At 38.9% G+C, this 16,006-nt stretch overlaps 2 protein-coding genes across 5 annotated transcripts in view; both read left to right on the top strand.

The window, feature by feature from the left end:
- Nucleotides 1-1,189, top strand: part of LOC124147275 (carbonic anhydrase 2-like) — an 80,941-nt gene extending 79,752 nt beyond the window's left edge. For all 4 annotated transcript variants that reach the window (XM_048380422.1, XM_048380421.1, XM_048380420.1 and 1 more), the window contains 2 exons: nucleotides 61-170; nucleotides 851-1,189. In XM_048380422.1, coding sequence (XP_048236379.1) covers nucleotides 61-170; nucleotides 851-970 — 230 coding nt within the window. In that variant the 3' untranslated portion in view covers nucleotides 971-1,189. The remainder of the gene's footprint in view (nucleotides 1-60; nucleotides 171-850) is intronic.
- LOC124147298 (carbonic anhydrase 2-like) overlaps nucleotides 1-15,342 on the top strand; it is a 110,621-nt gene extending 95,279 nt beyond the window's left edge. Inside the window, exons 2-8 of the mRNA XM_046517978.2 lie at nucleotides 7,425-7,555; nucleotides 10,943-11,137; nucleotides 11,880-11,998; nucleotides 12,764-12,859; nucleotides 13,259-13,373; nucleotides 13,739-13,848; nucleotides 14,709-15,342. Of these exons, the coding sequence (XP_046373934.2) occupies nucleotides 7,528-7,555; nucleotides 10,943-11,137; nucleotides 11,880-11,998; nucleotides 12,764-12,859; nucleotides 13,259-13,373; nucleotides 13,739-13,848; nucleotides 14,709-14,822 (777 nt within the window). The 5' untranslated portion in view covers nucleotides 7,425-7,527 and the 3' untranslated portion in view covers nucleotides 14,823-15,342. The remainder of the gene's footprint in view (nucleotides 1-7,424; nucleotides 7,556-10,942; nucleotides 11,138-11,879; nucleotides 11,999-12,763; nucleotides 12,860-13,258; nucleotides 13,374-13,738; nucleotides 13,849-14,708) is intronic.
- Nucleotides 15,343-16,006: the final 664 nt, after the last annotated feature.

Raw genomic sequence — 16,006 nt, forward strand, 5'->3', positions numbered from 1 at the left:
TAAGCCTAACCGCTGCATGTGTATGTAGAAATCATGTACAATAATTCTTCTTCTCTCCAGACACAATGTCCGAGTACTGGACTTATCCCGGGTCTCTGACCACGCCCCCCTGCTACGAGAGTGTCACGTGGATAGTATTTAAAGAACACATGGTGGTGTCGGAGAGTCAGGTAAGCACAGATCATCTAGATTTACACAGAATATAGTTGATTGAAAATTAAAATTAAAATTAAAGTTGAAATTAATTTATTGTTAAATAAGACAGACAGACAGACAAATTATTCGGTACTTCAGGCCACCGGCCCATAATACAATGGAAATATACTGCATATATATTTGCATGCTGAGTAGATTTAATAATGATTCACCGTTCAACACTGTGTTAAATAGGCATACATTTAATAACAGTTCTTTCAAACTTTGAACTCGGCTGCCCCTCAGTATATGTTTATGCTTGTTAACTGGGATAAAGGTCACTCCCATTAACAATATCCTATACAACTTACATAAGAGCTTACACTTATCCCTAGTTATTAACAATCGTTGAATCATTTTCATTCAGTAAGTCAGCATTTGATCGAAAAGCCGTCTCCTGTTTTCCAAACTTACCATTCCTGTTCAGTGCAAAAATAATTCTTCTCTCTGTCAAATAAAACCAAACATTATTCTTTCCAAGAACAGCAGTACAGAAATATATGAGGCCTTTATACACCTCTACATAATAAACGTCAAGGCCGGAGAATAATCAGTCTCGAATATTTGCCAAAACATGAAACACCTAAAAGTTGAGATTAAAATAAAATCTATTATCTCTTATTCAATCTCTGAGTAAGTTATATTTTGCTTTCAGTTAAAGGCCCTTCGAAGCCTGTGTTGGGGGGACTGCGACGGCGATGGCGACTGCATCGTCGACAACTACAGGCCACCGTGTGAGCTTGGCAGCAGAAAGATCCGAGCAGCATTTCATTAGTGACTGATTGGTCGCTGAACAAAGGGTCCCACCATCACTGAGTATCAGAGGTTCTGGCGTGAATGGATCATGAAATTTCAACATTAATTCAACGTCTTTCATCATTCATTACACCATTGTACGGAAGTCCATAGGGACGGATGTCATTATTATTTTCTTTTGCTATTGCAATAAATCAGTGCCTAGTATATAGTTGTTGATTAAAAGATGTGTACTGTTCTTCTTGTTTGGCCATTCATCCATCCACTGGAATCCCAAAAGGTGGCTTGCTGACTTGGCATTGAAAGATGTTCCAGATTTTAAGTGAATGAATTTAGTTTTATGCCGCTTTGAAGAGTCCTTTTTTGTCTACTGACACTCATGGTGACATTAAAATACAGTCCAATATGGTGGTTTCATGTTAAACCTTGATGTGGACAAAGGTTGGTCAGAGTACTCCGAAACCATGACAATGTTACAGATTTTGAGTGATTGAATTTTTGTCCTTATTTTTTTATCACGACGTGTCGGCTTAATTAGGTATTGTAGACCAGCGGGCCACACGGTGTTCGTGACATTATAAATGACATTATGAAAATGGACGATTCTGATATGCAAATTGAAAGATGTCATCATATAAACAATGGTAAACCAATCGCAGTCAAACTAGAGATTATGGCACAAAGGAATATGTTCTGCGTAACGGTAACGGTCTTAGTATGACGGCAGATTGAGGAATAAAAGTAAAAGTCATTCATCAGTAATGGAAACAGCCAGAGCAGAGGGAGGGAGATGCCGTTTGCGGTTTGATAAGCTGTTTTTTGTTATAAAGGTGAGATCCTTTAATTTGATCTTGAAAACAACTGTGTGGTTGAACTCACCGAAACGCGCTCGTATGTACCCGCTGAGGGATCTGCGAAGTGCACGTGAGATGCACGAGAGTGTCTCATCGTCAGCGGTTCATATTAATTACTCGGGTCGCAGATAGGAAGAAGGTCGTGTCAGAGGTGGTGAGGGCAGTCATGTCGCTGCTCTCATGACATGTAATGTACACGGAACATACAATGGAACTGAATATCGGAAATCTCAAAGACAAAACAAACATGCTCTTATTCCTCATAATGAGGTATATTACAAAATCAAATAACTCCAAACGCCTCATTTGTTTAGGATTTGAGTTTTTTGCTTTATTTTGGGCTGAATATGAACACGAAATGATTGTATTGCTTCTTCCGTAATGAGGCCACCGGCCTAACATGAAAGTATATACTCACATGATAAACCACAGTGGCCAGTATTACTACTTAAAGTAATTAATTAATTAAACAACAACAAAAAGAACTATGTCATCATAGTCGTCACAGTTCAAGTAGAAAAGTATTACAGTCCAAGTAGAAGAGTATCACTATCCAAGTAGAAGCTCAGTCGTTGGTGACTATATTTTTCACGCCTCAGACTCGGGCACAAAAAACACTGTGACAAGGTAAGCCCCACTGCAATAAACGTGAATCCACTTGCTCACGTGTTACTGGAATGCCAAGACCAAGCCCAAGTCTGGGATAAGTTAAAACAAGATCCGCTGTCTGTCGTAGATTTGCCAAAGCCAATAGATGCGAAAGCGAATGCCGAACTAACTTTTTTCTGAGAGATGGAACAGACAAAGAAATTCTATCAATATCTAAAAACCAATATCATATCAATACGAAAATAGTAATACAAAAACAGAAATCTTATCAATCCTAAAACAACAACAACAACAACGTCATCATCGTCGTCACAGTTCAAATAGAAGATTATCACAATCCAAGTAGAAGAATATATTTCCCCACTGTATTTCTCGAACTGTCACATATACAGTGAATTCTCACTAAATAGAAACCTTGTGAAAAACCTGCCATCTAGATACATTTTCTTGGTCTCCAGAGACATGATACATAGTGTATTTGACTTGATAAGAAGATTAGCAGTCAGTGTGGTTGCAAACGCATCAGTGACGAAGCCGTCAGGCAAGGAGAAAACTTATCGCCATTTCTCTTTGCCCTTTATCTAAATGACCTTGAGTCTTTTTTGTCAGATAACGATGTTATTGGTCTTGAAAAAGTAAATGATTATGTTCTAAAAGAAATTGGAAGTTTTATCAAGCTATAGGTAATTCCTTACGCGGATGATACAGTCCTAATGTCTGAGACGCCTTCCGACCTGAAACCATGTTTAAAGGTATTTGAAAATTATTGTAATCACTGGAAACTCAAGGTAAACACTACTAAAACAAAAATTGTAGGTTTTGCTAAACGATCTTTTAAAATTGCCTGAACATTTAGACTTCAAGATACGATTCTCCTTATTGAAAAACGATACGTCTTTCTGGGCATTTTATTTTCAAGCAACGGTCGATTTTGTCAGCCATTAAACTATTATCTGACCAATCTTCTAGAGCAATGTTTGCTATTTTTAGAAAAATACGAGTATTAGAAGTACCAATTGACTGTCAACTTAAACTGTTTGACTATCTTGTTCAACCTATATTGTTGTATGGATCCGAAGTTTGGGGCTTCGAAAATACTGTTATACTGGAACGTGTTCACTTAAGTTTGCCTTTGAAGGTTAAGCAAACTACCCCTGATTTCATGGTGTACGGGGAATTGGGGAGATACCCATTAAACATCCATGTTAAGTTAAGAATGGTATCATATTGGTGCAAAATAGTTCTGTCAGAAACCAAATTATCAGGTTTAATGTACAAACTTTTGTTCAAACTCCAAATTGCCCATCCAGAGTTTAAGTTCCCACTAGTAAATGAAAGCCAACGTATTTTACAAAGTACAGGTCTGAATCACATTTGGCTGTCTCAGGAATTTCCCAGTGTACAGTGGATAAAGGCTAACGTCAAAACTGTAGAAGAGTAAATTCCTCAAAAGGACACTATTATAATCTGTATAAAGATATCCTCTCAGTAGAAGACTGCTTATTGTATTTACCTCATAATTTACGGCTTACTAAAATCAGAACCACCAACCACCCAATTGAAACTGGCCGATGATATAACGTCAATAGGGAAGATAGGCTTTGCTCTATTTGTTAAAAAAAAATTGGTGATGAATTCCATTTTATACTAATATTCCATGAATTGGATCATTTAAGAAATAAATATCTCCCATTATATTATTGTAAATATCCAAATACTGAAATATTTGTTTCACTTATGACTTGTTCTTATAAACCTCTCCTCTTACGACTAGCCCAGTATGTAAAATATGGACTGCGTGTGCTCCACTAACTATTGTCTCATTTCTTTGTATATATGTCTCTATTGTCAACTTCTTTATGTCACCTAGGTGATTCATGAGAAATAAACATCTTCTTCTTCTTCGTCACTAGTACTCAATTGAGTAATTAACAGACAACTGAAAGTGCTAATCCCCATCCTACACGAAACTACACTAACCCCATTAATCTCTAATCCACAATGAGTTCGTCTCGCTAATGAGCTGTTGTTAGTGCAACAAGGTAATTAAACATCAGAGGTATGTTCTGGAGAAAAGATGATAAAACGTATTTATTATTTTCTAAATTAGATACAAATTGTGAGGGCTTATAGTCAGGACCTTACCTGTTTATGGGGCCATCGGGAACAGATTGTCAAAGGTAAACGGAAGTTACTTACATTTATAGTGCTAGCACGCAGAGATACCATGCCGCAGTTTAACGTGAATATCCCACTCGGGCACAGTATACTGACTCCGAACCGACCAGTTCTTGTTTTACAATCCTTTAACGTCTTTTGGTATGACGCGGCCGGGGATCGAACCCCTCTACCTCTAGAGCACGGATGCGGTATATGAAATATGAAAATATATATTCATACAGAACACTATACAGAGCTAAGCAGAAGCTCAGCTGTCCAGGGAGTGAGGATCATGTTAATCGGCCTCCTACATCAGGCTCCATCTTAAGTCGTCACTCATTCGTCATCAGTTTATTTTGACACACTGTCACTTAGATCATAGACTGTCATACAGACCCTGATACAAATATATCCAATACAACCCACGCATTTCTATACTAGTGGCCACGCCTACATTTATGAAGAGAGTCTCCTGGTTCCTTTTAATTATGTTTTGTTAAGAGAAGGTAACAACTGTTTATATCTGTAAACTATGTTCATTTCAGAGACTAGATGTTAGTCTACTTAGATCACAAAACACTTTATATCTCAAGTGAGCCGTCTGTGTGAAAGTAACCACTTGCAAATTTGATTTTACCAAAACATTACGAACGTTATTAGAAAGTTACTATGCAGAAAACAGTCGTAAAACACTAAAAGCTAAAGGTCTAAAATGCAACTATGATACCCGTATGAAATACATCACCATCGATTAATCCTGTTTGTTTCATTATAAGCCACCATCAAACAGTGTATACATTTGTTTGTCCTGTAGTTTATATGATATAACTATTTATTTACATTATGATATACATAGTTTTATTTGCAAGTATGTACTTGTCACTATGGACTGTTGATTTGTAATTACGGTTTCCATTGTTGGTCATATGACCAGATTTATTTTATGTTCATTCGCAAAATCCAATTTTCTAATGTGGTCTGGCATATATATGTTATAATGTGAATATCGTCTCCCATTGCTTTTATCTGGGAGACTAAACACAGTTTCCTGTAGATTATTGTTGTGGTTGGGGATGACTGGAATGTTCGCGGACTACATGTGATCTGCTGCGAGAGGACAGCACTAGTGTATGTAGAGGCTTTGACGTGCTGTGTGTAAGATGGGACATTATAAGTCATAACGTCCCCCGTTCCACTAGATCGCACGCTGTGCGACCAAACACAATTCCTGAGGATTATTGCGACGGGAAGGTTATTGCTTTGTGTGGTATTAGCATATCCACGCCTGTGTCCGGTGTATGACTGAATAGTCCCGTTTGAATCAAGTAATCTAATACCCCTGGCTCAGCTCTTCCACAGCATGGCCCTGTCTTGTATACAGCTGGTGTAAATTTATCATGTCCTTGATGCCAATTTAGTTTCTGTTATGGAACCAGAGGGGTCATATAATACTGCCATTGTTAGGCTGGACAGTGGGAGAAGAGCTCTGGAATGACTGTTGACCACACGTTACTGATCTGTTGACAGTTATATTCTAAAACAAGATCTTCTTTTCTGCGCAGCGTTACACTAATCCTTGGCTCTATCATCCTCGATAAGTATTTGAAGTAGCTCCTGACTGTTCCATATTTCAAATCCAGTTAAATAACACAGTTGATGCCTACATCAATTAGACACCGTCGTACATAACAAATTGTATATCTGAAATATCACTGACGAAAACCACAAAACATGTTCTTATTTCTCATAATGAGAGACATTCCTTTTCCTCATTGAGGTGTCTCTTCTTCCTCAAATATAGATATATTTTAAACTCTAACTAGGGGTACAGCGGTTTTGTAAAAGAATTAATCGTCACCACGAAAGCACCAGTGTACTCCTGTATAATTACTTGCAGCGTTCTAGTCAGGAGCTGTGGTCCGAAGATCACAGATATAAGGGGATTAGGGTTGTAAATGAGCAGGTTAATCAGGTGATGTGGACGTAATTCTATTTGGGAGTACCTGTCTATTCCGCTCATGTGTTGATTGTTAGGAATGACCGGAACAAGGGCACGTCCATATATTGTCCCCCGTGATAGATGACCACGTCACAGACATAACTGGACCTAATCAATGCTCACAACTGTCGTATGACGACGCATGGATGAAAGCTGGCCTAGTGTACGACAGATCTGTCACCTAAATATCCCTTTCAATTTACGATGATGAAATGCATTCCATGCTTGGCGTCCTTTCTCTGTTTACAAACTGTTCCTGTTATTTTTGCTGTCGAGATGCATCTACTGGTGACTTTACTTGCACAAACACAAAGCTTAGATTTTATTTTTGAAAGAATAAGCAATCGCTACTGCAATATAATAAGATATGACAAGGCGTAATGCGATATGATATATAATAATTAACACAAACTGTGAGAGTGGATGCATATCCATCAGAGATCTGACCAAACACAAGAATGACATGTTATGAAACAAAATGGTATGACTTTAACCGACGTATTTTAAATCCAACACACTGCACACACTGCCAAGTGACATATTACTCAATACATGCATACATCTCAATTTAAGAATCTTAAGCATTATACATTGATAACAAAGTAAAACTACACTGTTAAAATTCCTTATCCGATACAAATACGTAACCCTGCTTTAAGGCGATAAAAGTACAGTCAACATACGTTAATCCCCACAATGACTAATCCTTTGTTTTGACGTAAATATCCCCATGTTTTATTCTCAAGGGATGAGTTGAGAACGTTGCACTTAATTGATGTTATGTATCTATCAAATCTGATGAACCCGACATGACCAATCTCCTGTCATGTCATGTTCATGTGCTGTTGCAGGCTGGTTGGCTATATATTGCTCCGCCCTGGTTGTCGAGTCAGCAGTCTCAAGCAGGCAGGCAGTCCGTCAGTTCAGACTTAGCACCAACACACAGCAGTCATCATGAGTTGGGGATACGGAACCGAGAACGGTAATTTGCTGCGGTGTAATAGTTCTTGTTATTTAGAATTTTACAACTTTCTAAAATGATATTGCAATAATTCGGCAGGGCATCGATAAAGGCTTTTAACACACCGTCAGTATTCGCAGTATTCGTTCTTTTGGGCGGGCTCTTATTATAGAATCAAGAATTTCTTTTGTACAGAAAACAACCAGCTACACTGTAGAGTAAAAATAAAGTATTTTTGTGACAGATTTAGCTTTTTCTAAACAGGGATGCAAGATAATAGCAACCATCGTTATCATTTTGACAGTTTGATAAATCTAGTGTTACAAGAGGCAGCTGTCTTTCATAACTGTAGTGAGGACAGCACAGAAGAAAGTGTATGTCATCTTCTACATGTACCTAGTCGGCAGGCGTGTTGGTATCTGCCTCTTGCAATCTCCAGATTATGGCAACTGGGTCTTAATTGAGCTAGAGCTGATCTATGATCTTTACATTTTACTGTTGAAACATACTTCTAAAGTTCAAATTTATCTTTGATAATTCCTAAATGTCTATTTGAGCTATCAATGTTTGCTTGGTCACTTTCAATGAGAAATATATTTCTTAATTTGGTTTGAAGAGCTTCATTAAATTTTGAGTAAGTGACATTTTCACTTTTGAATTTTTGAAATAGGTGTGTCATCAGATCTTTAACAGGAGATGTACAGGACATTTGTTGGAGGCCAAATGAATATCCCCCTGGTGCGCAGCATATAGAGGCCTGTCATAATCTATGTCTCTCATGCAATGGTAAAACTTATACATGGACATATATATGTACAGAATCAGAGTACATGCTTAATTCACCGACGCATCCAATATTACCTGTCTTTTTGGCATTCTCGGGATCTGCTTATCTATTTTGATTGTGATCTCATTTGATAATAATTTTGACCAACTCTGATACATTTCGTGCGCAGGTCTTTTAGAGGTCTTTTTTGCAGCCCCATACCTCGGCTCCAGATGACGCAATGGGTACGATTAAGACATATGTGCGTAGGAGAATGTCTGCTAGCAGATGAGAAGTTGATGTTCAGTGAACGTTTAATCTTATACCATGCTCGCATAGCCTTTCCTCTCAGTGTATTGACAGCGGCTTTATAAGATCCTGTTCTCATTAGTACCACTCCATGAAAGGAGTAGGAGTCCACTACCTCAACGATTTGATGGCCCATTTTAAATTGAAGTTTATTTTCTTTTGCAGATCCTCCAAATACAATTGATTTTGTTTTGGATAACTTCAAGTTCCAATGTTCAGTGAATGCAATATTTTTGCAAACTTCACAGTTAGGTTTTGTCTCTTTTTATAAACTTCTTCAAAGTATCTATTTAAAATCTCTGTGCTACTTCGTAGAAACGCCTTTTTTTAAAACTTCTAAAATATTACAAGCAGTGCCGGCGTTTCCCTTAAGGCAAGGTGCACCGCTCGTTACGGGAATGCTCCACAAGTGACACCTATATTCTTCTCTTAACATAGGTCTGTTGTATCTGTTGGTAAGGTAAAAGTGACAAATACCCATTAAGTTTGTCAGGTGGGGCTTATGAAGTCAGTGCAACCGCGTCAGTTGTCTGGCAGAACGCCATCGACCTCCCGATACCCGCGGTGCCTTCACACAGGACACGACGGACTGTGCACGACGGATGCCGTCCCTGATGGCTCTTTGTGTATAACAGGGAGCAGCCTTAATCCTTATTTACATACCACATGACCAGGTTTTAACAGCGCCTAAGTATAACGGCAATTCCCAGATAAATCTTAAGCCATATTCAACACTATTTTTCTATAAACGATCAGTAAACTACTACAAGTTATGATTTAATGTTTATTTTAATATATTGAATTGAAACAATGTTAACAGGAAGAAATATAAATCTCAATCGATTGAGATCGATTGAGTTCGGATGTTGCTCAGACACTCCATGTTTATTTTTTATATCTGTACGACAGATATGAGTGATATGTGGGTACGGATATCTCTGTGTACATCTCTATACATCTTACATATGCATTATTAACATTTTCCCCTGTTTAAATGATATGATTATTATCAATTTATGTATAAAATCACCTATGGCATTAGCATGTTTCTGTTTAAATGAGATGGTTATTACCGTATAATATATACAAGAATGTGTACACCTTTGAGAAACAATATACGATAAATATTAATATAGAACAAATACCACAGTCCGAAATATGAAAGGTTATTGCCCCGGAGAAGCAGATATCTCCGTGTAAAACGTACGAGGACGTTCATCCGTATGGCATCAGTGTTCGAAATACCTGCCTGCCCGACCGTCCGAGACGGGTTGATTTCAACTCGGGCTGCCAGATTTTCAAATCCCCCTGCCCGACGGTCTGGTTATATTTCATATGTGAAAATATTCAAAATATTTCCCGATGATAAGCATTAATTCACATGTAAAGATGAATGATAAAATGTAACCAAAAAGAAACCCCGTTAGCTTATCCTGAGAAACATATGATTATAGTGGGCAGGCAGGTTTTGGTCAGGGCTGGCAAGTATTTCAGCTAGCCAGTCCTGTGGTCTGGCTGAATTTTTTGGGAGTTTCATACCCTGCCGTATGGACGTGGATAGTTATATCTCTCTCCACGATGCCACAATGCCAAACAACTTTTGTTTTTTGCAATATCTTTTCATGCCTCTGAATGACGTCATACATATGGACATTTAACCTTTCATTGGGTTGAATATATGACATTTCAAAATGCGCTTGAACTTGTCATAACTTACGTATATTCTTGATAATAACGGATATGTTTATGCTTGCTTGAATGTCACGAGGATGTACACAGCCTGTGTGACATTGGTTTACACCAGACTCAAACACAACAAACACCAAACAAGCAACAACCGAAATCCACTTGACTAATTTGGCGTGGTATGTCAGCAACATGGCACATGCTACAGTGTGAGATAACACTGACACTCGCGGAATATTGAACATAGAAATAATTTCGATTGTATACATAGAATATGGGTTTGGCCGGTTCTGTTACTAAGGTCACAATATTCTGATTAATTGCATAATAAAACATCTCCAAAACCTACCCCGCCCAATACAAACCTATTAATTCACCAGAAACTGTGCAATGTCAGTCCTTATTCTGTGATAAATAGTTATGTCATCACCAACCTACCCTTAATTTGAATATAACCCGTTTCGACTTGGCATGCTCCACGGTTATCTTCCTTGACACTGCCTGTTCAGGTCGGATACATGTGCTGCATTTGGGAAACCAGATCGTCGTAGGAACGCTATAATTTTGTCTTAAAGTCTGTCATGTCAGGTTGTCTGGTATCATTATGCCACATTGTCTGTCATCACATGATATTCCTGGTTTTTCAGGACCCAAGTCATGGGTCAACAACTTCCCCATAGCCGCGGGCAAGCAACAGTCTCCTGTGGACATCAACTCGACCAATGTCGAGTTCGACCAGAAGCTCGAGGCCAACCCTCTTTCTGTCAAGTACTTCATCGAACAGAACATGGACTTCGAGAACACAGGGTTCTCCGTCAAGGCCAATATCCGGGAACCGTCGAGTGAGTTCCACTTTAAATAAACATCAGCAAGATCAAACTATTTTACAGAGGCTTGTGAATAGTCGAGTGTGGGCCATGTGAACGCGTGACTGGACGCTTGAACCGAGCTTGACTACACGAACAACTTAACTCCACCCTCAGAACAAGAATAGGTTGTTGGTGGCATTTGTACCAGGTGTCCCCATGGGGTTGTAACACAAACTCTCCACTATTCACCCCTATCCAACTGTGCCCCCTCAACCCATTCATCCACATCCAACTGTCCCCTCCTCAAACACTCCACCCACATCCAACTATGCCCCCTCAAACCATCAATCCACATCCAACTGTCCCCCTCAAACCATCCATCCACATACAACTGCCCCCCCCCCCCCCCCCCACCTCAAACCATCACCCATATCCAACTGCCCCCCCCCCCCCCACCACCCCCACCCCCTCAAAACATCCACCCATATCCAACTTTTCTCGACTTAAACACCACCTAGCAAACCATCCGTTTTTCAACCAGACAGCTTAATACAATAAATTCACGGAGCTGTTTTATACATCGTAACATAGGTATATAATAACACCAGATACACTACCTCACAATTCCATTTTACAGATAATCATAAACATAATATTGTTTAATAATGTTTGGCAAGTTCCAAGCCACGACATATCATCCTTTCACTGTAGCATCCGATACAGATTTGCCCATATATGGCATGCTGGTGTTGAACATTTTGTAACTGTGTTGCAGCTATCTCAGGGGGCCCCCTGGACAGCACGTATCAACTTGAGCAGTTCCATCTCCACTGGGGGTCATGTGACGAGAGGGGGTCGGAGCACACAGTGGAGGGCAAGACATTCCCAGCCGAGGTACTCTTAGTTCTGCACCATGGCTTGGAATTATATTTTTTAGGATTTTGTTTTACTAAAAGCCTAGGCAAGTCTCGATCAAACTTACAAAATCTAGTTTACTTGATTCCACAGCAGGAGAGGAAAGGTTCTTTCGAAGATCTCTTTTTCAATTATTTTAAAGACATGTTTTTATTGACAAAGTGTTAGTCTAAGGTTGGTTGGTTAGTTTATTGTTTAACGCCGCACTCAACAATATTCCAGCTATATGACGGCGGTCTGTAAATAATCGAGTCTGGACCACACAATCCACTGATCCACGCAATTTGGATCGATGACATTCTTTAACCAAGTCAGCGAGCCTGACCACCCGACCCTGTTAGTCACCTCTTACGACAAGCATAGTCGCCTTTTACGGCAAGCATGGGTTGCGGAAGACTTATTCTAACCCGGATCTTCACGGATCTAGTCTGAGGTACTCTCACCAAGACCACATGTCAAATATATCCTTCGTCAGTGTGTACATTGTTATTTCAGTCAATCATAAGACCACGACAAACGTATGATTTCCCTATGTATATGAACTCTATATATGTAAACTAATGACCTATTGACATACCTTCTAAACTAATGGCCGACAAAACAACAAACCAAAACCAACATATATACACTCCAGTTAGACTTGCCAGAAGTAAACACGCACACTCATAAGGAAACATTTTTCAATATTTTCGATATTCTTTTCGATATTGTGTTCGTTTTTTAGAAATGAATATATGTTTTCAGCTTCATCTAGTCCATTGGAACCGTGATAAATACTCCAGTTTCGGCGAAGCAGCAGACAAACCTGATGGTTTGGCAGTGTTTGGAATCTTCTTGGAGGTAGGTCCCCACAACTGAAGTCTCGCCTTAATGGAACGTGTACATTCTTCCTTTAGGCCTTCGCAGCGAATGACTCGCATGTAACATGTGTATTACAAGGAAAAGGTTTGGTGAAAAACGTAACAAGTGAATTGTATATTTTATGAATTCTTTTCATACTTTGATTTACTTATTTCAACATCAGAAGGCCATTATTAAAATAATGAAACTGTATTTGTTTCTACAATCAAGTACTATACATAAATTACCGGTGTTGGATCCTTAAAAAGACGTACAATTTCAGTATTTCAATCAAAACGCAGGGTTAATGTTAATGTGCTATCCAATCCCGAAGTGATCGCATTGAGAGAAGATCAAGTGACACGCATTTGAGGGTGATTTACACGCATTTATCTTCAGGTTGGCGCTGAGCATCCGGGTTTCAAACCTTTTACCGACGGTTTAGATGCTGTCAAGTTCCGTTCCAAACATGAGCAGGTCAAAGGCCAGTTCAACCCCAAATGTTTCCTCCCAAGTGAGTTCTCATTCATTCATCCATCTTTCCCTCTTTCCATCTGTCTTTACCCTACTCGCTATCCGTCAATTCATTTTCCTTATTCCAGAAACAAAGGGCTCCGTTCATACCCAGTAATATATTTATCCGTTCCTTGTAAAATTCATATCACAGCACGGAGAACAATAATTTCTATCAGCTACAAACACTGGATGACTCAATATAAATCAAAATATTTAAATGGCGGATATGCCGAATAAGCAATTTTGCAACTGGACACGGTTAAGTCGTATAAATAAAAATAGTGTCCAAATAAACTTCTATTCTTAATCTTACCCCTGTATGTGTATGTAGAAATCACGTTTAATATTTCTTCTTCACTTCAGACACAATGTCCGAGTACTGGACTTATCCCGGGTCTCTGACCACGCCCCCCTGCTACGAGAGTGTCACGTGGATAGTATTTAAAGAACACATGGTTGTGTCGGAGAGTCAGGTAATCACAGATTATCTACATTTATAAAGAATATATTTCATTAAAAGCTAATTCAAATCAGTGTATCGTTTGAAGAATTAAAATGAACATAAATGCAGGAGCAAAAGCTACTATACCTCTCAGCTGATTTTATCATATATTTGAACTTCAGCTGGGAATAGGGGCGGTCGGGTAGCCTAGTGGTTAAAGCGTTCGCTCGTCACGCCGAAGACCCGGGTTCGATTCCCGTCATGGGTACAATGTGTGAAGCCCATTTCTGGTGTCCCCCGCCGTGATATTGCTGGAATATTGCTAAAAGCGGCGTAAAAGCATACTCACTCACTCACTCAGCTGGGAATATCTTAGGTTAGCAATACTGTAACCCAAAAATAAACTGTGATGGCGGGAAGTCAGTAGTCATGCTTGCACGTAGTTACATTTTTTAAATTAGGATTTGATTTATAACTTTAAAAACGAAAACATACTTTTCACATAATACACATCTGCTGATGGGTATCTGAGACATCTTATCTTTCAAAATCACATTTCAATCATGTGGTTGAAAATTGATAATCTTCTCGTAGTCTTCATTTCACCAATTTATTATTACACATAATAAGTCCGCATTAAATGGACAAGAAGTCTCCTGTTTGTCCCGTAGGCAAAATTATTATTTCATTCGCCGTGCAATACAATATCAATATTGATCTGTCAAATAAGAACAAACATTATTCATTCTAAGAAAATCAGTATATAAATATATGAAGCCTTTATACTCATCGACTAAAAGATCATCGGTTAAAGCGACTAAAAGTTGAGATTTAAATTAAATCCATTGTCTCTTATCATTCCATCTCTGAATAAGTTTATTCTGCTTTCAGTTAAAGGCTCTTCGAAGTCTGTGTTGTGGGGACTGCGACGGCGACTGCATCGTCGACAACTACAGGCCACCGTGTGAGCTAGGCAGCAGAAAGATCCGTGCAGCATTTCATTAATGACTGAAATAACTGTGGCTTCAACGATATCTGACTGACACAAGGAATGAAGATCACGTTGACCGACCCCGACTGGCGGAAGGAATTGTAGAACACTGCAGACATTGTTTGTGACGATCACACAACAGGGATGGACTGACATTGTGAGATTTCATCAGAAGTTTAACAGAGCACTAGATATGAATCATGATCATTAGAATTCAACTGGGACGATTCAATGAGCTGACATTATTCAATTTTGTTCCCGGAAGAACGAAAGGTTGACTTGAGCATGTGGAGTTGTTGTTTCGTGTATTTAGAACATGAATTATGGTGGGAAAGCACAAAGGGCTCACAATTTATGTTCCACTTGGTGTGATATTGTAACCCGATGGCAAGAACTGATAAAACGGTTATTCCAGGTCTTCTGTGGACAACCCAGCGCCCATAATATTGGTCACTGAACTGAGTATGAGAGGTTGTGGTGTGAATGGATCATGTCATTTCAACATTAATGCAACGTCTTTCATCATATTTTTGTGCGGAAGTCCATAGGGACGGATGTCATTATTATTTTCTTTTGCTATTGCAATAAATCATTGACTAGTATATAGTTGTTGATTAAGAGATGTGCACTGTTCTTCTTGTTTGGCCATGCATCCATCCACTGGTACCAAAAAGGTGGTTTGGTGACATGTCGTTGAAAATGTTTCAGAATTTTAGTCACGGCGTGTCAGCCTAATTTTGAAGGGTGGTCCAGCTGTCACATATGTATTATATGGTATCAGTGTTATTTTGCTATTGAATCCCACGATCATAGTACTCGCATTGTGACAGTACTGACAAACTCATGATCACAGTACTGACAAACTCATGATCACAGTACAATACAGTCCAAAATGGTGGTTTCATGTGAAATCTTGATGTGGACAAAATTCCAGATGTCAGAAGTCGGAAACATAGTCCAACGTGTCATATGGAGAGGTTTTACACATAATCACAGTTCTGACAAACTCATGATAATAGTATTGACAAACTCATGATCACAGTATTGAAAAAGGCATGACCACAGTACTGACAAACCAATGATTACAGTACAATACAGTCCAAAATGGCGGTTTCATGTGAAACCTTGATGTGGAAGATGTTCCAGATGTCAGCTTAAGTCGGTAGGATAGTCCAGTGTGTTAAATATGGATATGTTT

Source organism: Haliotis rufescens, unplaced genomic scaffold (assembly GCF_023055435.1).
Source record: "Haliotis rufescens isolate VD_foot unplaced genomic scaffold, xgHalRufe1.0.p SCAF_30, whole genome shotgun sequence".
Taxonomy (NCBI): Eukaryota; Metazoa; Mollusca; class Gastropoda; order Lepetellida; family Haliotidae; genus Haliotis; species Haliotis rufescens.